The sequence below is a fragment of the Galleria mellonella genome, unplaced genomic scaffold (genome assembly GCF_026898425.1).
Source record: "Galleria mellonella isolate WM207_F2 unplaced genomic scaffold, CSIRO_AGI_GalMel_v1 utg55, whole genome shotgun sequence".
NCBI classification, from domain to species: domain Eukaryota; kingdom Metazoa; phylum Arthropoda; class Insecta; order Lepidoptera; family Pyralidae; genus Galleria; species Galleria mellonella.
In genome coordinates, this window is record NW_026442115.1 from 4,638,427 (window position 1) to 4,665,253 (window position 26,827).

Sequence of the window (26,827 nt, forward strand, 5' to 3'; positions counted from 1 at the left end):
TATCTCATTATCTCTTATTTTTAAGTGACAATCCAATATTAAATGTTGGCTGTTAGTGAACTCATCTGTCTTCAATTTTCAAAAGAAAATATATTTACCTACCTTTAAGTTTTCTTCTTTGTTTTCTGTCGGTATTAATCAAACAGCTTGAAAGTACTTTTAACAAACCTTTATGGTGTTATTTTGTTCGTTTTTCCATATACTACAGCGCTTCAACTACCATTTATATTTTTTATGCCGGATACTTTTCAACTTATGATGGAAATATTAAAATATCATAAATTTGATAATCCTCAAGTTAGGATATAATTTATGTATTAAGAGAAACCAGACAGCAAACATGGATACACAAACTTGTTAGAATACCTCTAGGTATTCTAGCTCGACCTATTTAAAAAAGTTCTGTCCTTAAAGAAGTCAAGTTCTTGTTTCTATCGACAATCCAGGCCCACTACTGCATTTTAATTTTGTCTGTGACTGCGCAATGAGAAAAAAATTTCCCTAATTTGACTTAGTTGAAAGCCAAATGCAAGACTTCATTTATTCTTAAACGAGAAAATTAAACAAAGCTAAAAGCTCTACTTAGATTTTTTTTATTTACGCAAAATCTCTTCGGGAATTCAGATATAGTGGGATGGAATATGACTGAAAGGCAACTCCGGCTTTCAACTCTTCAAATGAAGAGTCGTTAGGAGCTAGTACTTCGCCATATGGCCGCGCGGTTGCACGTTCTCTCACGCCGCTCCGCAGCAAATATCCGCAACTTGTAGAAAGCGCGCGCGTGACGGTATTTTTTAACTTCATAATTTATCCGAATTAATTATATACATTTAGTGATCTCGTTACTCACAGGATAAAAGTATAATAGTATATTGTTATTATTTTAGGAATTTATTTCTTTTTTTTTATAATAATAAAGTCATGTGGGTGTTTTAAAGGGCGCGTAGTATTACGTAGATCATAAAATTGGGTGATTGGTTAGGTTAGGTAGGTATTCATTTAATTATGAGAACCTGTAGTTTAGTTCATTTATATTCACTGTGTAATAATGTATGTGAAATACCTAGTATCTAAAAATTTATTATTATTTTTTTTTATATAAAAACGAAAACAAAATGGTGAATTGCATAAGTACGAATCTAAATAAAGGACCATTCACATTTCACAAAGAAATTGTAAATACAGTTGGAATCTTATTCTCTGAAGATGAATGTTTTGAGTAGCGTATACAGCAGAATCTAGCGTCCAAAACTTTATACAAAGGTAGTAGTGGTAGGTATACAGTAAAGAACGGATTTGGAAGTGGAATTTACAAATATATTGTAGCCGAACTTGGAATTTGCATCGTGGAAGGTATTATTTAATAAAAAAAATAAATCTAAATTTATTAAATGAGTTTATTATTATTTATTCGTCATAAAACAAAAAGCTACCCAATTTACAAAGTATCTGTAGATTCCACTAGAGTCCACCTCTTCTTTATTATTATTGATATTTGTTAATAAGACTCGACGTATTATTATTTATTACTACTCAATTACTTATTATAGGCTTACTTTTATTGCTATTTCACAAACCTATTCATAGCTTTTATTAATCTATATAATAGAGGCCATCTGCTTTAAAATAAAATAAGTGTAAAATGAGAGATTTTTACCTATAGCGTAGGCATACCAACGGTGTATATCGTAAAACTTATCTAATGTTCTTAATTAGTATATAAATAAATATAAAATGTTATTAAAATTAATTCAACGAGCTAGTACGACCTATATTATCTTTAATTCACATTAACAAAATTTTACTAATTCCTTTCATAAATCAAGATGTTCAATTAAAAAGTCTTGTATGTTACGGTCGGTGTTTAATATAGTATCCATCTCTACAAGTATATAATAAGAAGATTCCTTTTTATTTTGACCGTCAATTTATTGAAATACCTTAGTCCTCAGGAATAGAATTCATTGGTCATTGTATTCTATGAAGTCCACAATATTTTTTACTGTGTGAAAATGAAATGTTTATTCTTATCTGTGCTATTGTTTTAAGCTGGTGAAGTACCAGTGAATGATGATAGATGAATATGAAGTTGGTCCATTATGAGGTTTTCACTAAGAATAATGTTTTTCATGAAGATTGTATGGTAATGAACCTGATAGGGTGACTAGTAAAGAGGCGCTATTACTAAAAATACCCTCCTAAATATCTTTAGGCTACGGTTTAACGCTTTTCAACTGGTAGGCTGTATGCCCATTTTCTATAAGTAATTTTCTTTAGCCCTAGACAATAACTGTTTTTTATTTAAATATATTCAGTGACATCTTCGCACATTTTAAGTCAATAATTATTTTCACGATCAATGGAGTTAATTAATCCCAACGATTCTAAAAAAATGCTCGCGTGACAAATTTAACACGAGACCACATTAGTTTTAACACGAAAAAGTTTCGGTTTTTTTTTTGCGGAGCGAAATAATATTTACTTTTTTTTTATTAAAGCAGGTTTTTATACAGGTAAACTATTTTTTATAAAATAATTAACTAATGGTAAAATAAGTTTTAGTGTTTTAGGTTTCAATGAAAAAATATAGTTTTTCAAAATTCACATTAACGATAACAAAGTTTATATATTTCACCCGAATTTCCCGGTGAAGAATAGAATATGTTCGTACTTATTTACACGTTAAGTAAGTGAAAGTATTCGAGTTCATTTAACAATAGCGAAGAGGCGAGATGTGTATAAATTTGCGGATTAAATGACTATAAACTTGTATATGAGCCGGTGTTAATGTTAAACTCAGATGCACGCCGGAGAGCGGGCGTCGCATCGCCGTCGGGCTGCCTTCACTTTCTCCCAATGAATCGCTTCCAAAACTTGCGTTAGATATTATCAACAGTATCATCGTATCAAGTTGAGATATCTTTTCAGTATTATTCCGTATCGTTTATCGATTACATATAAAATTTCCATAACGATTAGGTAGAGATTAAAACATTTTTTTATTAATATATTTAGATATATGTTCATGTAAAAGTTGTAGTGTTAACGTTAAAAACGTATATTCCTAAACTAAGGTTCTATAAAATTATTTCTGTTAATTTTATAGAATCTAAAATATAAAAAGTAAATTTGGGAAACATGCATCTACGACTAATCTATGTATAGAATCGTAAACGTTAACATTTCATTTTTCAAATTGATTGACTGTGATAAATGTCGCCTATATCCTTTTCTTTGTTAAATACTAGATATGTATGCCAAACATGATAATTTGTTGAACTGTTGAGGTGGCAAGAGATAATAAATAAAAAAATAAACTCACTTGCACATGTTATTTATGTTATGTTCAAAATATATTTTAGGTACGTGTATGTTATAGGTATCTTTGATGTTACAAGTATTCATGTATTATAGTGTCCATTAACCATTTACTATCAAGATATATACATATACCTAATTATCACCCTAGTCGTGTAAAAATAAATATTCTGCCTCGTGCTCTTTGAAACATACCATGACTTTATTGTATTAAATTTCAAAAAAAAATTTTAATGGAATTTACCAGTTTATTATTTCAGTATTGTGAGTAATACCTATTTATTTAAATCTATAGAGGTTCGCACTGCGCAATTAAACTGCCATCATCTACTGAACTGTGCCATTTGCATCTACGGAACTCTAATGCTTGAAATCAAGTGAAAGCCCGTAATTTCCTTCATTTGTGTCTGAGTCCGAGTTAAGTAGTAAAACAAAGAGATTAGAAACAATGGATCACCTGTTCCGTCAACGGAGGATTAGCGTGCCTAAGCGGTAAGTACTTTCATCCCAATTTTCTTGTTTAGATATGGCTCACGTAATTTAAAGACGGCTATTGTCTGTACTTATATTCTTATCCATATTTAGCTTACAAAGCTTATGTGTTATTTATGGTAAGATTACAACGTCTCTAGTTAATCTTATGTCGTCTAATTTGTCAAAGAAACCAGGAACCCGCTGTTGTTCAATCTATTGTCATTCTAATTTCAGTTATGGCTGCAGAAAACATTAGCAAATGGTGATAATGTAATAGAGATAATTGTTGTAAATATCGATTTCCTATAGCGAGGTGAATGACACAGGTCTTATTATGCTTTTTTGTTAACTATCTCAACCATGTCAGACGTCGTGAGTTTATTTGGGTGTACCCATCTGCATTTAAAATTATGCAAATTCATCTTTGACAGGACCTTTCTCTTGTACTCAATTAAGACATTGTATTTCCTTCTGTTGCGTAATTTGAAACGAATATTAAATATTTTAATAATAATGTTTTTAAATGATCAAAATGTTTGATGAAGATACAAATAAATGTCTATCTACATATATATTATACAAACAGCGTAGACTAATACGCGTCGCGGATGTTACGTTATCACACATATTGTAACATTTCATTCAAATTACCATCGTAACATTATGTAATAAGTTTTTAGAGGAAAGTGTCGATTTGAGGAGATTTTCGTGGACAACCACGTGTGAAGTTGTCGGCAACGGCAACCATGCGACAAGAAAATCGCGACGGGACCGAGGACGGGTTCGTAACTAGAGCATGAAAGCAATTTCTAGATTGATAGATGAATTTTTGCAGTGATTGACGCATGTTTTTACATTTTATTACAGTTTTTTTTTTCATATGTTATTAAACTATGATTTCGATGAAAGCATTAAAATTGCTGATGTTGTCTTATGTATTTTGTTTTGTTTTTATATTATTAAAAACTTGTAAAAGAATATATGTGCCTCTATATATAATATGTAGTGGATTTTTTCTGTGGTCCGTTTCTTGTGCATTTTAAATCTAGATTAACGGATTTTAATCGCAATTTTAAATTTTAAATTGACCGGTTGAGTTAAAATCTGATAAGTTAATTACTGTATTTATTTTATTTAACAAAATAAAATTGACGAATCTAAAAATAATGTTTTAAAACGTTTTATAATATTCGAGGGTAGTTATATGATTTGATTTGAAAATATAAAATACACACAGATTTTAGTATCAGTGCTTACGACTTAGTTACGTGTCTAATTAGAGTCAGTAAGTAAATAACTTACTCGTAAATCATTTCCTCAATGAGCATTGATAATTACAACAATCAACATACAACGACGCTCTACACAATTGTTAAGATGTGGAAAATACATTTCTATGAATAGAAATGAGGAACATAATGATGCGACCTTTGAAGAAATCGCACTAAGAAAGCTTCGAGCTATAGGCATTTATGATAATATGAGTACGACAGCTTCTTGTTTTTGCTGGAAGGTTTTATTTTTTCAAAGCCAAGTAGGTAGGTAGCAGTTAGGTGAAATTTATTAATAAAGCAGAAAAGTAACTGGTATCTTTTAATGTTTCTGCATAAAATATATATATATAGTAATATGTGTATATTTTTTATACAGGAACTACATAATCTGCTAATTAACATTTATGAAACCAACACTAAAATCAGATCTCGTTACGAACGTCACAGCAATAATGTTTGGAAATTATGAACATCAGATTCTCTTCCAGTTATCGTTTGTTTTTTAATATATAAGAATTGTTTACATTCCACATACCAGAGGGAGATTTTGTACAAAAGTCGTTTGCTTGGGCACCACTGTCCTATTCGTGTTTCTACAGTGAAGCAGTTGTGTTTTCATGGCTGTGTTTCGGTTTGAAGGGTGGCATATGGCAGCGAATTTACTGTAAATTCAGAGGTACAGAGGAATAACACTTGAGTCCTCAGGAATGGCGACGCATGGGGAGTATACACTTTGTGATGTCCATGGTACTGCTCGTGTCTATAGACGACCGTTACCACTAGGTGGACCGTCAGCTTGTTTGCCATTATAAGTTGAATATATACTTAATAATGTAGTCTGAATACATTCCATTGAACAAGTTTGCTTTTCTGACGCGCAATACACAATTAACCCTAAAACATAATTAATTAACTGTTTATTGTGAAAAATTGAAAATTGTTGTAAACAATTTTCAATTTTTGTAATCATTGTAAATAATTTTCAATTTTTCACCGCATAATTACATTTATATTTTGTCAAAGGTTGACTAGAAGAGAATGCTATTAAGCATTAAGTTCGTCTTTTGTACTAGACATTTTTTGTAAAGTGGTCAATAAATAATAAATAAAAAAAACCTTTTATAAAAAAAGAGAATAAAATCATCTGTTATATAACTTTAAATTAATTATTTATGATATGGGAATATGTCATAGCTAAATATTTTATATTATCAGGGTCTAAATACTTTGTCTTTCAAGAGGAAGAGATATTTAAAACATTAACGTATATTTAGAATTACCTGTGCCTGTAATTATTGTTCGAGTGTAGCAGTAATATACCCTATCCTCGCACTAAATTTCATCCGTTCAGCTGTTTAAGTCTAAATGAGTAACAAACATACAAACACTTAATAAAAAGTCTAATCCTTCTCCATACTAATCAGTACCTGTGTACCAAATTTCATATAGATTAGTTAAGACGTTAACTGTAAAGTAACAAACAAACTTTCATTTATAATATTAATCATAGTAATCTTTTATTAAGCCACCTGACTAGGAAGATAATGAGACGATAATGGTTATTGTGGAGTTTAAAATTTGCGGCGGCTGCGTGGCGCGGCGCGGCGCCTGCTGTATATGTCGTACTGTATATACTCGTCCATGCATAATTTCGAATGAGATAACTCGACTAGTAAACAAGTAAGTGTAATCGTCTTTCACTGTAGAAATCTGTGAACGGCAAAACTGCACTGTGTCATTGAACTTGAACTTTTACTATCGATAGAAATCTGTAATCGTTATTAGAATGTATTTTTTGTGTGTGTATTCAGTAAATCTAGGTCAATATCTTGTGTATTTTTATTTCTATTGATAAACCGATTTTAAAAAGGAGCAAGTTCTTGACTTTAGTTTTTATGTGTGCGTTTGAGATTTTATATTTTTTGTAAGTTATGAAATATGTTGCCAATCATGAAATTATGAACCGATTTCGAATGTTCTTGTTGGATTTTACATTAATTTGGTCTCCTGCCGTTTGGTCTCCTGTAGTTTTTTTTTTTTTTAATATAAATCCTAAATTGTTTTTTTTTTTTCTGTTGTATAAATTTCCTATACAATGTTGCGGTATGGTTTCAGTTATTTGTCCAATGTTTGTCCGTTATCTAATAGTTGTACGCTTCACTTCCTACCCTCGCGGTTATGGCCACGGTCTAACAATAATTATACTGTATCGGCATGCCTAACTGTTACAGACAAGTGCTAGATTGAACTAATGCTGAAACTTTGAATTAAAAGCATTTGTTAATTAAATTTGCCTAAGAGGACACTTTCCATTAAGATAGACTTAGAGAAATAAGATTTGATTAAACAAATCTCGATTCGTTTTACAATAACTTAATAGATTTTTTCAATCTGTATGAAAAAAAAAATACATATCAACAAGCAGTATGCGTTTATTAAATTTTTTGCATAAATTTTACATACGAAATAAAAATAGCGAATTCACACTAGTAAAGTTGCGGTTTCTATTTGCATTTAATAAAAAAAAATACTAATGTCTTAACTGAATATATTTTTAGTCAGTCAGACAGACCACACTGTTTTTGTTCAAAACCACAAATGTTCACAATAGGAATTTCTTTTTACCTACACTGAAGACCAAGCTGCACATCTTCATAGGTATTGTGTTCTCGTAACAGGATATCTATTGTTCTTTGTAGTAAGCCTATTTCAACTAGGATCATTTTTTTGTACCAATGTTCAACTATGCACAACTTGAAAGCTATTCATTTCCTAACTATTATGTCGAGTCAGTCGACGGAGAAGCTTAAAAAAATCAAGCAAAAATATATTCAACTTCAATATTAAATTAAGTTTAATTTAATAGATCGAATAAAGAATAAGTGCATGACGCACGGCTGTACTAACACAACAATGTTGTTTTTGTCGACCGTCAGCTTCCGAATGAGTAATCTAGAAAGAGTTCTGATCCCATTCTTATTGGAAAATTCAATAGTAACCAACATAATAGGTCCTTTTGTTGGGACACGACGTGTGCTGGGTTCTAAAATTGAGGAACGAACAGTTAGATCATTTCATTCTTGGGGTCAGTACGTAGTACCTCGATGAATTGTGTTTTTGTTAAAGAGTTACCGTTCAGTGTTCGGATGCCATTTGCGTCTACTTACAATCTCTTAGTAGTCAAGTAATTGTCGAGTTTCAAACACAGTCATATTTGACTCGGCAAAAATGATGCTGTGACTTCCGTTGTACTGTTTAAATTGTACGATAATCGACTAAGGTCTCACTTGAGATATAGAAAAAGTAAACATTGGTGATTTGTATTTTAGAAAGTCCATATTTGAGATTTAAACTGTAACGAAAGTCGGTAAGGAATTTGACTAACTTTCTTCGATGTTGCACGTTTTTTGAGAAGTTCTTCGAGTGTTAATTACATCGAATGCGCCTAACGTCAGTCGAAAATCGGTAATCGAGATGCAGTTCGCGTATTCGAAGTCGCGGAAGGCTATTAACGTTGGTAAATGTATGGCACCAGGACGATGTACAATCGCGGACAAAACGTACAGCCCTCTAATATAAAATGTGAAAGTGTTTTAGATAATTGGATATTTGTTACTTAACTGCGTATAATGGCTGAATTTATTTAATGATATTTAAAACTTAATTAATATTTGTTTCCTTATTGCGTCGTTGAAATGATTCCAATTACTGTGAATATAATTATAAAGAGGCCTTTGTAGATCAGTTTTTTTATTTTCTCTTGAGAAACAGATAATTTATTATAATAAGTTTAAGTATTCTATATGTTTACTTAATGGTCGAAAAAAATACCCTCCTTAAAATACCATCAAAATCCTACCCACCTTCCGTGCTTGCAACTACTAGCAAAACCCTCCCTTATGGGGGAAGCCTATGTTCAACAGTGGTCAGTAAACGGCTGATATAATAATAATAATAATAAAAGTTCTATATATTTGTTCTATGTATTTATTTATTAAATTAAATTTAATCAAATTTTTTTATCTATAACAAAACAGATGACATAAGATTTGTTGATAGACATACATAGAAAAATGATATCTTGATATTGAAATACATATAATTAGGTATATAGTTCACTTTTCAATTTTATTATATTTATTTAAGCTATCTACAGTCTATAAATTTATCTTATTTCAGTCTACTTAATGACCGTATACGTATGTACTCGAAATTATAATGTCTTTGCATAACTTTATACCGCACGATATTAAAATTAATTATGCATAAAATACATATTATATACGTCAATGACTGTAATATATAATGCACAGAGCGGTTAAGTGGAATTTTAACTTTATAGTTATAAATGACTCTGAAAACCATAATTATATTTTATTGCAGATTTTATTTAGACATATTTGATTAGATAACTATATTAATGTATAGAAATGCCGATGTTCCTTGATGCTAATCTTTGAAACCTTTGATCTTAATAACATTTTGTAAGTATGTATTGTTTGCTTCAACTTGAGAAATAGGATAATTTTGATTTCAGGAAAATTTAAGGAAATCTTTTCTTAGTGGAGATCTATGATATATTATACATATATATGTGTAGGAGTTTGGTATATATAGTGGCGAATTTGTATATTTTCCCACGAAAATGAAACATTTTATTACAGTAAAAAATATCCTATAATTTGTTCACACATTTAATAAAAATTCCCCATCAATTTCATTAAAATCCGACTGAATTTAGGTTATGCGTGCATAGACACGGTCTACTTGCAGTTTAATTATATGTATAGGTATAAATTATATTGGGGGTTGGTCGGGGACGATGTTCATTTTAAGTTAGTATGTCACATGTAATACATTGATGGTATTATGTATATAATAAATACTATCAAAATAATTATTCAAAAAGCAAAATATATACATTAAATATATCGATTTTCTTTATAAAGAAATTGTATACGTAAATATATATATATATATATATATATATACGAGTACATAATACATTTTTTGCACTTACAATTATTATTTATCATTAATATATTATTATTTATATATTATCATTAACATAACATACCTTTTAAGAATTATTATTATATTATAGTGTTGCCTTGAACCTTAAAGTGTTCTGATTTAAAAAATATGTAAAAATGTGGTTACAATATTTATTGTTTTCTGAAATAAGGAATAAGTACAAGTTTGCTTACAGAAAATACTTTTCAAATAAGTAATATATGTATTTATTTAACACGGTTTAAAAAAGAGGTAAGGACCTAGTTTTTAAATTCCTTTTTGCTGTAACAGTTATCATGTATATATGAAGACATGTATATATGAAAATATAAAGAATTAATTTTTATTTACAAGCAAAATTTTTGTTCGTGATTCAATTAAAAGTATATTAAGTATTTTAATCTTATTCTTCTTTTTAAAGCCACTTTATTGACGACAATTCCCGAAAGTATTTTAATTTGAAAATTAATAAAGTATTTATAACTCACTTCAATATTCATAAGATACCGAATGTGACTGTTTTTAAAAACTAGTTTCGATACGATTTCGTAGATGGAGACATGGATATCTATATGGTAAATAGTCTTCATAAAGATTTATTCCACTTTTCAAATTTTGGACTTTATATTTCAAGATTTGGACATATTAAGTTCATTATATATTCTGTAGATTCTTATTATACACATCGTAATATGTCGATGGTGATATTTTAATTTATGGTAAGTATAATCAGTCATACCTTACTTACCTCACACACTCACATTCACCTAATACCCTACTTCGCGTCATTCAAATACTTGCTTGCTTCAATAGCGTTCCAAGACCACATCTTTAGTACTGTGGTCATCGAATAATGCTAAATAGAAGGACTTAGAATACTAAAACCCTATAATATAGAAAGTGTTGGGTAATTTGCTTTCTGACGCATTAGACAAGGCCTCAAAAATCTGGGTTAGGAACACTGTTTCCCGTGAAAGTGCGCGTTACCACGAGATCACGGATTCGCTTAATGTATTGGAAAATTGTACTCTCTTTTGTTCGTCGGTCAATTTCTAAACATTAAATGGTTGTATTTTTTCTGTTGTAACCATTGAAATTGATTTATTACAGCAAGTAAACGGTGCCGCCGGTATCAGTTGTAAGTTGTATGTACTATACATGTTATATTAAGAGGAATTAATTTAGTAGTAACATTAGATAATAGTACTATCTGATAGTATGTATATATATATATATATAAATATATATATATATATATATATATATATATATATATATATATATATATATAATATATATGTATATATATATATACAGGTATATTTACAGATTAAGTCTTTATTTTCATAAGATAATTATATAATTATATATATGGTCTATATCGTTATTATATATATATATATATATATATATATATATATATATATATATATATATATATATATATATATATATATATATATATATATATATAAATATATATATATATATATATATATATATATATATATATATATATATATATATATATATATATTTTTATCATCTCATAAATATATTCATTATTGCACTTATAAATTAAATAGATAAGATAGTTATAAACGTAGTGAGCAAAAGTGCTTTTATCTCTGAAAGAGATCCCTTCCAGCCAACTCTATACTCGTACAGTGAAAAATTATGTTCTTAGTTACGAATTGTACATATAATAAAATACCATATTAAGTATTACTGATTTAATTTCAATGATGATATTGTTTGAGCCAAATCGAAAAATAAATGTGAGTCTAGTTATTTTTGGTTTAATTTTTTTTTAATCATTAAACTACAAATCTATTCTTAACAGATTCTAATCGATATAAAAATCTTAAAACCGTTATTGCGATTTCAAGATAGAATTACGTGCCATAGCTTTACTTGCAAAAAAGCTGTTATTGAAACATTAGGATAAAGAAGCGCATACAAGTGCACGCAATAAACAGTTCGTCCCCAATAAGTCACTGTAGATGTGACAGTACCGATCTTATAACACTGACACATATAAGATAACAGCGTAACAATGGCATGCCGCGGAAACCGCAGCCGAACGCAAAGTTTATACAAAATTGCACCATATGTTTTATCCGATTGCGTTCAAGTTAGTGTGCTTGTTAAATCTATTTGTCAACCAAATCCTAGGTAGGGTTGTCGATTTTGCAGTAATGTCATCACTTATTGTGAACTATACGAATAATACAAATAACACAATTTATATCATCATATTAAGGCCGTTAACTATCCAAAAACACCCTCTTATGGAGGAGTCCATAAGAGGGTGTTTTACCAGTGGTTGTCATGCTTGGCATGCGGGTTGGTAATCGCAGTTAAACTTTTGGTGGTGTTTTAAAAGCTGCACTGCTGTCCATCCCTCGACAATTATGTTCCTTTAGTAATTTCTTACGATACCCATGGGAAAGGGGTAGTCTATTCTATGCAGGGACCACACAGATTTTTTTAATCAAATTCTAATTCAGCAAATAAAGCTGTAGGGACTGGTGAGGTACATTTGTGGCACCATCTTTCTAAATCCATGTCTGAAATTAAACTTTAAATTTGATTTTTTTACATTTTCACAGCGAACTCTTTATTTTGAGGTTAAATATAAATTACTAAGAGATTAAAGCAAAATTGTTATGAAATTAGTTTATGACGATTCATGAAACAGCAAATTTGCAAAATTATCAAATTAAAATATTGGATTAAGTGATAGATAAATTAAGAAATAAGTGATAGAGAAATAGCGACTTTGAATCGACCCCAGTATTTTAAACGTCATTTTACGCTTAAAAGTATTTTTTACTAGCTTTTACTTGTGACTTAGTCCGCGTGACCGAAATACTGATCAGCATAAAAAGTAGGCTGCCCTGTTCCACACCATGTAATGCATGTATACCCAATTTTATAATAGTTAAGCTGTTAAAGGCTCTATAAAGTAACAAACAAACACTTTGACATTTATAATCTTAGTAAGGATTAGTAAGATTTCCTTAATTTTATAAAGTTGCCTGTTGTACTTAAGGTATATGTACAGTTGAACATGTCAAATAGAAATAAAATACATGCTTTGATAATTACAATTTTTTTGCTATATAATTTAATATAATAAAATACACACATATTTATTTTATAAATACAAAAATATTTTCATTATATAATTGAAACTGACAACCCTAATGTATATCTTAGATTTTATGTTTAATACCTAGCTATTAAAGTACAATATCGCGTACACGGATCTTCTAGTCTGGTATTCGCATTATTTACTCTAATTACCGCTTCGTTTCACATGAAAGTAAAGTATAGATATAAACTTTATATTCATAGCAATAGAGCCTAAATTGGCTTATCCAAATGCTAATTAGAGCGTACTATTGTACGTCTTCTAGGTGCATCGGAAGGTTGCATTAGAGGATATTTTAATTAGGTAACATATCAATCCGTGCAATTGCTTTTATGGTGTCAGTGACTTTTGAATATGGCAAATACAATACACATTATATATGTGTCTATAATAGTTGATGAAATAAATAAATGTATAAATAATAATACATTTCACTGGACACATTATATAGTATACTGAATAATTAATAGACTGAACTGAAATATTTGTTATAAATATATACTTTAAAAATTATAGAGTAAAAACAGATATATACTTTTAGCACGTCTGTTTGTATTATTGGTCTAATAAGTTAGTTGTTGGAAGTGGATTTATGCTCAGCAATGGACAGTTAACAGTTGATATAATACATAATATATATAATAATAATATATAATACATAACAAAATATTATATTATAACTGCTTTATTTTATACTTCACGGATGATTCAACACAATATAAAAAAAATGTTCATATTGTGTGAGGATTAAACTCGTGTTTATCTGAAATTTATACCACAACAAGTTGAAAACTACCAAAATCTTTGATCTTATATTGGTAGTAATAATAAAACTGCGGAATTCAATAATAAATATTCAAAACCCTTTATAAATTGTTAGATATTAAGATTTGAAAGGACTGTTATAACCATCCTAAAATACGAGTGTCAACTATAGTAACTAAATAGAGAAAAACAATAGAAATAATAAAGAATTGTTTCTAATTATTTCATTAGAATTATTTTATTTAATTCCATTACTATTAGTATGTGTGAGACTGCCAACACTTGAGGATTGTCTACCACTATTATTAGTAGTTCCACAACCTTCCATATTAGCCATTAATCTTCGACCTATATGAGCAATCGACTTTGTACAAAAGTCGATTGCTTAGGTACCTCTGTCCCATTCGTGTTTCAACCGTGAAGCAGTTGTGTTTGCATGGCTGTGTTTCGGTTTGAAGGGTGGGATATGGCGTGAATTTACTGGGTACAGAGAAATAACACCTGAGTCCTCGGGAATGGCAACGCATGGGGGGTGTCATGGGCGAAACAGTATACTCTGTTATGTCTATGGTACTGCTCATGTCTATAGGCGACGGTTACCACTTTCCATTAGGTGGGCCGTCAGTTTGTTTACCATTCTAAGTTGTATAATATATATATATATATATATATATATATATATATATATATATATATATATATATATATATATATATATATATATGTATGTATAAATATATATACATATCTTAAGAGTAAGGTCCATATATAGCTACCATAATTTTAATGACTGTAAAGTGGCCGTTAACCGACTGGTCACATTACCCTTATGTATTTATTACATATATTATAAATACTAGGAAACTCTTATTATGACTGTACTCGTAACGTAATTACTTGTGACTCATACACGAATATATTATAACATTTTATTAAGCTTCATTACTCAAATCGAGAATACTGTAGTATCAAGTCATTTATTGTACATCATATTATATGAGCATGACTATTAACGGTGTGCGACTCCGAATGATTTTGTTATTTGAATAAACATTAATTACTAATTTTATAATTCGATTACTAAATTAGTAATATACTAATTCTAGTATTCGAATAATTTTACTCATTAATAATTCTATCCAAACCACTAATAATAAAAAGAAAGGCCTTAAGTTTTTTACTATTATCCGCTATTTTAATATTATAATAGCTAGCAGTGAACGACAATTATAATAGCTAATTTTCGGATAATTCGAATGATTTGAAAATAATTCGAATAATTCCAATGAATTAGCCGAATAATTAGTAGTCGGATTAGTAAAGTCTCGCATCGCTGATGACAATATCTTCCATGAAATATTTTGGCCTATAGACTCATTATTATCTCAATGTCGCCGTGACACTGATTTTGACAGTAGTTTGTTTGATATGGTAATAATGCCTGCCATAATATTTGATGGCGTTTTGATGTGCGAACAATAATGGATAGTCATTTATCTTATTTTACTGTGTATTCGAAAAATTTGTAAAGCAAATTAAAAATGGAGGTGACCTTGTATTTTATGTCTGAGGCGATTATGGGAAAAAAAGATTATTGTACCTATATTTGGACGCGTGGTAACAAATATTAAACGCGTTGAAGTCTTTTATATGGAGCTGCGCGTTAGTGTTACATCGTAAAAGGATATGTGACGAGATAATATATAGTGAATCTTCTACAAGATTAGCTTACAAATTTGAATTTTTATCACTTAATAAAACTTGAAAAATAATCTGTATACATTACATCTGATTTATGACATTGTCGCTGTTGTTTTTTCTTTGTTTGATCTCAAGTAATTGCCGCTCTTAACTTTTTTTTTTAACTCTAATATCATATATAGTTGATCCTATTCTTTATCTAAATTTATTACTTGCGAATATTAAAATAAATTATACATTTTTGATATTTTATGATAATTGTTTCGTGGCTTTGATTATTCAGTTTAGAAACTAAAAAAAAAAACAAAGTTTTCAACTTATTCTTTATGGATCTAAAATTGTAATGTATTAAATTCGAAATAACCAAGCTATTGTTTATGTATGATTGTATGATTAAAATAATATACAGTCAGGGTAAATTGTAAACTAAAAACAATAAAAGAAAATGAATTAAGAAAAAGACTTGCAAAACCAGTTGTTTCATTTATTATTGTTGTAAAATGAAATGGCTGGCACATGACAGGCAGATGCAATCACGCTGCAGTAGCGAAGTCAGCAACGTATAATTATTAACAATTATTCAGTAGATAGTTTATATATCGTTTTGCGCTAGTTATTAATTAAAACACATTACATATAGACTTTCACAAATGTGACCAGAAAATTATTTGTATAAGATTAAGAACTACTTCGATGCTCTATTTGTACTGTCTGTCTTTACATTACTTGCAGTAGCATGTATGAAAATAATATGAAGCAGATTTTTTTAGAGTTTTTCTTTTATAAATTTTTACTACTTATAAAAAATGACATTGATATTCCTATATGTATAGTTTATTTCAATAAGATTCGGTGAAAGCATAAACAAATGAATAATTGACTCAAATTTATGACGGTTCCATTATTATCATCATATTAGCTGTCCAGTGCTGAACATAGGCCTCCCCCATAAGGAGGGTTCTACCAGTAGTTGCCACGCTCTGCAGGCGGGTTGGCAACTGTAGTTAGTCGATTGCTTGGGTATCTCTGTCCCATTCGTGTTTCTACCGTGAAGCAGTTGTGTTTGCAAGGTTGTGTTCTGGTTTGAAGGGTGGGATATGGCGTGAATTTACAGGGTACAGAGGAATAACACCTGAGTCCTTAGGAATGCCAATGCATGGGGGGTATCATGGGCGAAACAGTATACTCTGTGATGTCCATAGTACTGCTCATGTCTATAGGCGACGGTTACCACTTTACATCAGGTGGGCCGTCAGCTTGTTTGCCATTCTAAGTTGTATATATAAAAAAAAAGTTAGGTATAGTGATGTTACTACCCATCCCTCGACTTTTAAATTTCTTTAGTCGCCTCTTACGATACTTACGGAAAAAAATGCTGGCTCATTCTATGTTTAACAGTGGTCTGTTAACAGTTGATATAATACATAATATTTTATATATAACTTATAAGTGCAATAAAGAATATATATATATATATATATATATATATATATATATATATATATATATATATATATATATATATATATATATAATATAGTATTATAAGTGCTTTATTTTATAGTTTACAATGAACAATGACGAGTAATAAGATTTACGATTAGATAACTGCATTTATGTGAGTATTAAATTACTTGTATGTAAAACTGCAGTTACTGCAGTTGCATTACGGTAGATCCGCCGCCACGTTGGGATTCCGCTGAATCAGATTACGGGCCCTATTGAATTCAAATGCGAACGGTGGCAACGGAAAAAGTGTGAAACGGCGCATTGTTTGATGAGGACGAGGGCCTAACGTTTGTTGTGAATTCAGATGGTTGCCTACTTACGCCCGACTGTCATAGTTTCGCGTATGTAATTGTTGTTTTTAGGTTAAATGATACTTGCACGTAAGTATGGCTTTTTTTGCGAATGATGCTTTTATATGTCTACAGTATATTATTGTTATGTCTATGGTATTCCTCGTGTCTATAGGCGACGGTTACCACTTTCCATCAGGTGGGCCGTCAGCCTGTTTGCCATTCTAAGATGCATAAAAAATATTATATTTTAGTATATTATCAGTATTATGAAGATATAATTTTGTTTTTTTAAAATAAATATATTACATTGATGTTTAGTAAAATGTATATTTTTGAGATTTTAATTAATAATTATCTGATTCAAACTTATATTTCAACGCCATCTAGTTACAAACAAAACAAAGCTTATATTGTGAATACTAGTCCGTTAATGAATATTCCCCATCAGCTGTTAAATGTCCATTGCTAAACATAGGCTTCCCCCATAAGGGCTTTGCCATTAGTCGTCACGCTCGGCAGGCGGGTTGGTAATCGCAGTTAGACTTTTGTTTTTTTTTGAGAGAGATGTTGCTACCCATTACTCAATTATTAAGTTCTTTTAGTCGTCTCTTACGATACTTAACGTAAAGAAGGGATGGCCTATTATGTGATAACGACGCGAGTATGCGAGAACCACATGAGAATATGAATATTCATGATACAAACACTCGTGAAAGGGGGGGAGGGATTGTTAGTAAAGGAGAGGTTAGTCCCCTTTGCTATCAATATACCCCATCAGGTCGACCTCCACGCGGTTCCCCCTGGAAACCATCTTGATTAATTTATCATTGAATTCGTCACGATGGGCTAACTGACCTGCCTTGTCATCCTCACCTATCATCCCTCACTAGTGCCCCGCCAGCGTATACCGTTAGCGCAGGCGGGGTTACCATTCCATTATCATCCATTAAAAAAAAAAAAAAACTCGTGAAAACAAAATAACACATAAGATATTTATCATTATCATAAACTTTTTAAGTTTATCCTAGATCCCATAAGGCTTCTTTTCTAGTAAACAGATAACTGTCATGTTACCAGTAACTAATAATAAATAGATGACAGTTAAGTTAAAACATAACTATTGAACCGTGTCGATTTATCTTCCATATATTCTAACCAGTTTCTGTGACGCAATAAAAGCATACGACGTACTACTCGTATTCAATTTGTCATTTCAAAGATAGACGAATTAAAATTGAGATAGCAATTAAAATTAAAGTTAAACAACATAAATAACATGGTTATAAATTTTATGACTACTCATTGCAGTTGTGCATTTGATACAATCTCCATTGCGTGTATAGGAAATCCACATTTTAATAATTTCCTATTATAATTTTGGACCACCTTATAGTGCCTTTGGGCTCTTATTACTTATTTATAAGATTTTAAAAACATTTTCTTAATAAAACACCGATTATAAAAAACTCTAATCTTCATAATTTTTTTGGATTTTTTTATGGGTGAAAATGGCATGGTAACGCTTGCGCTATCGGTATACACTGGCGGGCACCAGTGAGAGATGATAGGTGATGATGAAAAGGCAGGTCAGTTAGCCAATCGTGACGAATTCAACGATCAATAAGTCACGATAGTCAGGGGGAACCGCGTGGAGGTCAACCTGATACGATATATTGATAGCAATGGGGACTAACCTCTCCGTTACTAACAATCCCTTTCCCAATTTTTTTGATTACAATACATAATAAAAATAAATATTATTATTATGATTGTAGGTGTTTTACCTTTAGATTCTTAAATATTTAAAGTAGTATTAGTTATATAAAAATGAAAGTATTGTTATATAAATATCTCTATTTAGTTAATCATTAATTTCTGAATGATACACAATAAGGAATTTTAAAGAGATGAAAATTAATCAGATAATAAAATTAAAAGTTTTATCATTTCATATTTTTCTTTTTACAATATATCAAAAATGTGTATATACACACACACACAAATATATGTATATGTATATATATATATATATAAATATATATATATGTATAATGTAGAATTATATAATATATCAAAATTATGGTACTTTTAGTTCTTTTTATATTGTGGTTTGCCAAATAAAATTTTTCAGACTGTATCTACGAGTAAGTAGTCTTTCATTGTTGATCGAAGATTGCGATACATTGCAATTAATTTTCAAACAAATCCGCATTCCGAAATTGGGATTATTTGAATGCAACAACTAAGTATGTAATATAATTATATAAATTAAGATCATTATGTAGAATTATATAATAAGTACACATATTATTATAGTTACGTTTGAATAATTTGGATTTCTCTGCGTAAATTTAATTGCAAATAAATGAACAAAATTACATACAGTTACCTATATGCGGTAATAGTGCTTTCGTTAGTACCAACATATTATGAAATGCGAACTATGAAAACGTGATCATTATCTTCAATTGCTTATAAGTAGATTATTTTAGCATTTATGGAGAATAAATAAAAGAAGAAAACTTACTGGTTATAAACTCTTTTTTAATTTATTTAATAACGTCATTATCTTCCTGCCTTTATATCAATTATATAAATTTTAGGGTCACCGTAATATATTTTTATTTATTTTATACAAAAACATGACTTCTAACGGTCGGCTATCTACCTAGCGTCAACTCTTCTTGGAAATGCATTTGTCGGTGGTATATCCACCTACGGTACGAAGGAAAATATCAGAGAAAATGAAGGGAAACTTTGGAAGTGAGTAAAGGAAGTTGGTAGGAAAGGAATGAAAGATTCATGGGGAAAAGTCAAAAGGGAACACTGCAGTTGCGGAGAGGATAGTGATTAGACATTGTAGTGGCTCGGGAGGCCAAGGTTGCATACTTGGATGCTTTTATTTTACTAAATCTTGCGAAAGATGTCACTGGTTATTTAATTAAAATTATTTTGTTTAAATTAGCTGCCATTATAATGTATCACCACTATTTTGTCATTTTGGTAAATACCAAAATGGCAGTCAGAGATTGATAGCTAATATGGAAGATTATGGAACTTCTGGTAGTAATAGTGGTGGTCGATCTTCGAATGTTGGTAGTCAAATACTTTTACTTTAGAACCGGACAAATTACTAGAAATCACCCCTGGCATATTACATACTTTTTATTTATATTTTATTTAAGATCTAAAAATGCTATCATATAAACTTTGGCAAAAGTACACAAAGTAAGCAAACAATATGGGTATGTGATGGCAGCCCAAAATACTCACAGTATGGATTAATATAACATACTTAATATATACTTAATATAGCATACATAATTGATAAAAATTGTCAGTATTGAATCGTGAGAATCACTTTCAAGAACATTCAACGAATATTTTCGATATTCTTGACAAGCAGTGTCAGAAGTAAGAGTTCAGTTAATTTGTTTATGTTAAAACTGTCCATGAAGAAATGCCCGCCGTTTGGATACACACTTTCCATGGCTAGCTCGCGCATGCGCGCATGATCTTTTGATAAATAGACGGCTCCAATTAATGGGCGTGTGTTAGCAGTTCACATGCAACGTAAACATTCGAGTATATTATTGAAAGATATAAAGAAAACCTAGAGCAGAAGAAAAGCAGAGGATAAAAAGCTGCACTAAAAATGTCATTAAGCTCACTTAGCCAATTTTTTTCATTTGTTTATATATATTTTTTAGTTATTTATAACCATCATACCATAACATGTAGATATGTAATATACTTACTTCTTATTTACTATATGTGTTTGATTTTATTACCTTTATTCTATAGAAACTATTTTTTTAATCTTAATTTAGGTCTATTATAAGCAAAATTTTAAATGTTCCTTTTTTGTTTTACTTCTTAAACTACTTTTTTTATTCTGACCATAAATAACCGTTAACGTTTCACTGCTGAACACGGGCATATATGAGTATATGTCATTATATAAGTAGGACATTCTTACTTATGATTAAAATATTAATAATGTTCAGTAAAAACTATTCGGGAGATCGTTTATGGTGCGCCAGTGTTGGACAGAAAGTAGGTTTTCAAATGCATTACAACTCCATACGTGACATTACCTTTGATTTTGTGGTTTAAAGAAAGTAGAATTAGCTTACTGGCTGTGGTATATGTAGATTAAATTACTTTACAAAAAAGGGGGTTATGTCTTTTTTAAAGTAACCTGAATTATTTACTCTGTAACCTGACATCGCCGTTTCTCAAATGAACACCCACGCAAATGACCCGCTCGATTTGTACTTGTACAAATATTTAAAATTATGATAATTCTATGAAATGGGGACCATTATACCTCCTTTCCACTTAGTTAAAAAATTAGAGAGATTCAATTTGATAGTCATTAATTTCACACGTCCAAACAGTGTTTTAAGTGACTTCTAATTATTTTTGTTATCATTACAGTTTATTACCATGGCCCCATATTAATATTGTCATATTTATAAATGATATCTAAAGAGAAGAGGACACGTTATTATAATTATTTTTATTACTAATGGAGTTTAATTGCGTGGTCATATTAATTTTGTCATATTTGAAGCGTAATCCACTTGTTACTAATAAAAAGAAAATATGGTTATGACTATACCGATACTATCGATCTAAATCGAGTTTTTCCTCTTAACCCCACCAGTGATAACACTATCAGGTTACTCTGGCGGGATACTAGTAGGAATGAATGAAGTTGAATGAACTAGTTCATCGTAACGTATTCATCAGAAATCAAATATAGAAAACATTATGTTTAGACATAATAATCAAAAATATTCGATCGAAAGGATCGATAGCTTTACTGAAGATAATCTTATGAAAAAACACAGTAGGTACATATTATACCTCACAACCTGTGTTAATATTATAATTGAGTATTTTAACAATATTATTCTAATACTAACTTTTACCCGTGATTTGTTACTGAAACACGTTAATTGTCTGGGATAAAAAGTAGCCTTTGTCTTTCTTTATCTCGTGAAATTAATGTATATCAAATTTTATGACATAGATTGAGTCGCTACGGCACTTAACAAACTAACAAACTCACTTTCACATTTACAATATTAGTAAGGATTGAAATTCAATTGACAATATTCGATTTAAATCGTAGTGAAATTCTAGATTTCTTATTCAAGAAAACATTTGATTGCAAAGTGGCGCTTCATGGAGAACCATAAAATTCGTTTTGGGGTCACTAGAAATGCTTGTATTTTCTAATTACGAGGAAATAGAAGTATAAACATGTTCTTGGAGTGTCTCATTACTTAATATTCCGTAGTTATTAAAAACAATTTTATGCATTTTAGAGTCGAGCCTCAATAGTTAGTTTGCATAAACTGGAACGAAAGCTTGAGAGCGATTTTATGAGTCGAATGAAATTAAATCTTCATGTATCCGAGTTATCACTGGACGTTTAGTGCGTACATAAGTAATTTGGATATAAAATTTAAATTGGTAAGCACTTTAGGGAAAGCGGTTACGTATTCATATTTTTTTTTGAACTACTAATATTATTTTATTAGTTAGTTAATGTATCGATTAAATTGATATATTTGTTGAAGAGTTCATGAACCTTATAGCTTTTTCTCACGATTTTGCCTGTATGTTTAATGACCGGGATTAAAAGTAGCCTACATTCTTCTTCATCCCACATAGTACATGTATAAAAAGAGGGAGACTTTGTACAAAAGTCGTTTGCTTGGGAATCTCTGTCCTATTCGTGTTTTAACCGTAAAGCAGTTGTGTTTGCATGGCTGTGTTTCGGTTTGAAGGGTGGGATATAGCGTGAATTTACAGGGTACAGAGGAATAACATCTGAGTCCTCAGGAATGGCAAGCATGGGGGGCTCATGTCTATAGGCGACGGTTACCACTTTCCATCAGGTGGGCCGTCAGCTTGTTTGCTATTCTAAGTTGTGTAAAAAAAATATTTCATAGTAATTGATTAAATTGTTAAGTAACAAAAAAAACAAACTCACTTTCAGATGTATAATATTAGTAAGGATTTTTAACTGATTCAAAACAAAAGAAAAAAAAATTAGATGCCTACTTCATTGTAAATAAAATATAATGCGCGTTTATGATTGTAATATCTAGTAAGAAATAAGGGTTCTTTACATTTTTATCATAACGGTTTAGGCAAATTAAAATTTATTCTCTTATCACATAAACCTTAAATGTTCTAATAAAGTTAATTTCTAATATGCCATTCTAAGTTGTATAAAAAAAAAGTTAATTATTAAAGTGTAATGTATTGCATCTTTTTTTAAAAGTAATACGTAAAAAAGTAACAAAACAGTTTAGTAAGTTTTTGTATTTATCAATATGTATGTTGTTTTTTTGGATATTGTTTAAAATATATACCTACTTAATAGTGTTAAACAGTATACAAAGGTTATAAACTATAACGGTTGGCAGGCCTCGCTGTGTTTCTCGGTATAACAACGTGATCTGTCTAGTACGTTGTGAGTTGTGACAGCGTGCATACACTCTCACGAGGTGTAAATTATATGACCGTGAATGAAATAGACTTTTATTTATGTTCACTTTTACTTCGATTCTTTTAGATTTGGTTTTAGTGTTGCTATTAGTTTAGTAAATAAAACATGCGAAACGTTTTATTTATTTTCCAGTAGTTTACAAAATTTAACAATTATTCTAAAAAAAAAAATTCTATTATTATTAGTGATATATAAAAAAATATTTATTTATTTACACGATCACCAACATAAGATAAAGCGAAGCATTTCAATACAATACACTAGTGGATTAGGTCTAACTAACATTAAGAGGTAACTTCAGCATGCTTTGTGTTTGAGAAACATTATTATCATGTATTATCTATATAGGATATATCCTGATAATTGGATATTATCAAGGTTTTATTAGATGAAAATAATATATGAACGATACAAAAGACGGACAAAACTATGGATAAATATCCTATTAATAATATAAATGCGAAAGTTTGTAATAATAGATACATGGACGTTCGTTACTCTCTCACGTAAGCTACTATCTTAATTTAGCACATATATACTGATTCACTCGGGTGCAGTTGCAGGACTCAGCTAGTTACGAATAAACGACAGTATTTAATCCTATTTTGAATTTATATATATATAGAAATTGAGACATACTCAACTGAGGTTTGAATCATTTTTAGTTCGCCGACAAAAAAGCTGATACGCTTTTAATAAAACATGTATAAGTGTAATAATGGAAATAATTTAAATATCCGACATAACAAAAAACATATTGCGACCTACGAGTGTAGGTGCGAGGTGCTAGTTTCGCACATTAGTAGAACATGCCCCGTCACGACACTGTCGGCAGACAAAAAACGTAATGGACTCGGAGGAGCGTGGAGTCACTGCTCCCGATTAATTGCTTCCACGTACATTAGTGGGCAAGGATCAAAATGTTTTTAGTTCGCTCGATCGATTGTGTTTTTTATATACCTTTCTGTTTATATTTATAGTATTACCTTATGATATTACTTAAATATATAATTTGAAGTTTTTTTATGCAATTTAGAATGGCAAACAAGCTGATGGCCCACCTAATGGGAAGTGATACCTGTTGCCTATAGACATGAGCAGTACCATGGATATAATAGAGTATACTGTTTCGCCCATGATACCCTCCACGCTTTGTCATTCCTGAGGATTAAGGTGTTAAACCTTACGGGAACATAAATTATAATTAGTTCTAATATAAGTGTATTCTTCCTATTTCTCCTAAAGAATGATGAACGATCATAAGAAATATAAGAATATATTAATTTACCATATACATATGTCAAGTCGTTCGAACGTTACAGAATTTGTGTGACGACTAAAACCACAGAGATGCCTGTCTTGTGGTTTACTGCCAAATGCAATACAAATATAAATTTATTTACTTTCATATAATATTATCATTTCATATTATATTATTTCATATTTTATTTTATATATTATCACTATTATTATTGTTAAGATTAAAAATTATCAAAATTTGTATAGAATTATCGGAATACTCGTATATGTCGACAAAAACTACAAATTTATAAATACTAAATTTAAAAAATTAAGAAACAGGCCATAGAATTTTTTTAATAAATTATTAAGGAAATTTTCCAAAAAGTTTGTATGCCATGGGCTTCCTAATAATAAACATAATAGTAATATTTTTTATTTAAATAGACTTGTTTACAAATTCTTTTAAATCGTCAATTAAGATTCAAACATTGGGGTCGGAACATTGCCATCTGTTGTTATATAAGCATCATATATGCGGTTTAGATGTGTAGAAATATCACTAATCTATGGATATAACTTTATTTGTATTAGATAATACAAATATCGACATCCACCAAGAATTACTGTATTATTTGTAAAGTGAAATGAACTGCGTATAATTTCATGCGAAGGAAATTTTAAATCATGTCACAATAATCAATTTCCATTATACGTTACTAACATTGTATTTTAAAACACTAATTAATTGCTGAATAGCTTTTTTGTCGCTTATTACTATGCTAAAAATTTGTAAACCAGTTGTATTTGACGAGGACAGATGAGTTAGGTCATTATTTTGACTTTAAATTAGAGAGAAAATAAATTTATTTTATTAAATATAAATTAACACAAATTGAAACGTAGTTCAAGAGATTATTAGTTATTTTTCGTTTTGTTATCTATTTCATTTTATATTTAATAAAATCATTAATAAATATAATTAATAATAAATTAGAATTTTGTATCTAATGTATTTTTGTGGCTATTATTTTAAATTTATATTGCAATAACACCTAAGTACAATAATGAATGAAATACAGTAGGTATGTCATTGATACGTAATTAAAATTTTAATATTAAAGTAATTTTATTATACACTGATACGAATGAAAAGTTCCTATAACCAGTTAGTTGTTTAAATATATAGTTAAACCTTTTAAATTATAGCTTCTACTTATCTGTCATATTTATTGATGAACAATCATCAGATATAAACGCTATCACATAATTTAAAATAAAATAATGTACATTCAGCAAGCCGCGAAGCCACAAAAACTTTGGCAAGCGAATCCAAGCAAAATGGACTTGATTAATTTGAATAGATGCTGGTGTAATTGTCTGTAGCGAGATATAAAGATATCAAATGCGATCTGATTTTGATTCGATACAGATTGACTATTAATAAGTTTATATCAAGCGTAACGCGACTAGTGAAATGGCAAAAACTACCTGTGAAAATACGATGTCTAATCAAAGAAATAATGCATTAGTACCTAATGGTATGCTAAGGAAG

The 26,827-nt window shown here is 29.9% G+C and overlaps 1 protein-coding gene across 4 annotated transcripts in view; it reads left to right on the plus strand.

Annotated features, from left to right (window-relative positions):
- The first annotated feature begins 701 nt into the window (after positions 1 to 701).
- The window catches only part of LOC113521436 (heparan sulfate 2-O-sulfotransferase pipe), an 83,148-nt gene continuing 57,022 nt past the window's right edge, over positions 702 to 26,827 (plus strand). Inside the window, exons 1-2 of one of the 4 annotated variants that reach the window (XM_031912892.2) lie at positions 702 to 787; positions 3,614 to 3,810. In XM_031912892.2, coding sequence (XP_031768752.1) covers positions 3,767 to 3,810 — 44 coding nt within the window. In that variant the 5' untranslated portion in view covers positions 702 to 787; positions 3,614 to 3,766. Of the gene's footprint in view, positions 860 to 3,565; positions 3,811 to 26,827 lie in introns of all 4 variants that reach the window. The other 3 variants (XM_031912891.2, XM_052899000.1, XM_026906964.3) reach the window with 3 other exon arrangements.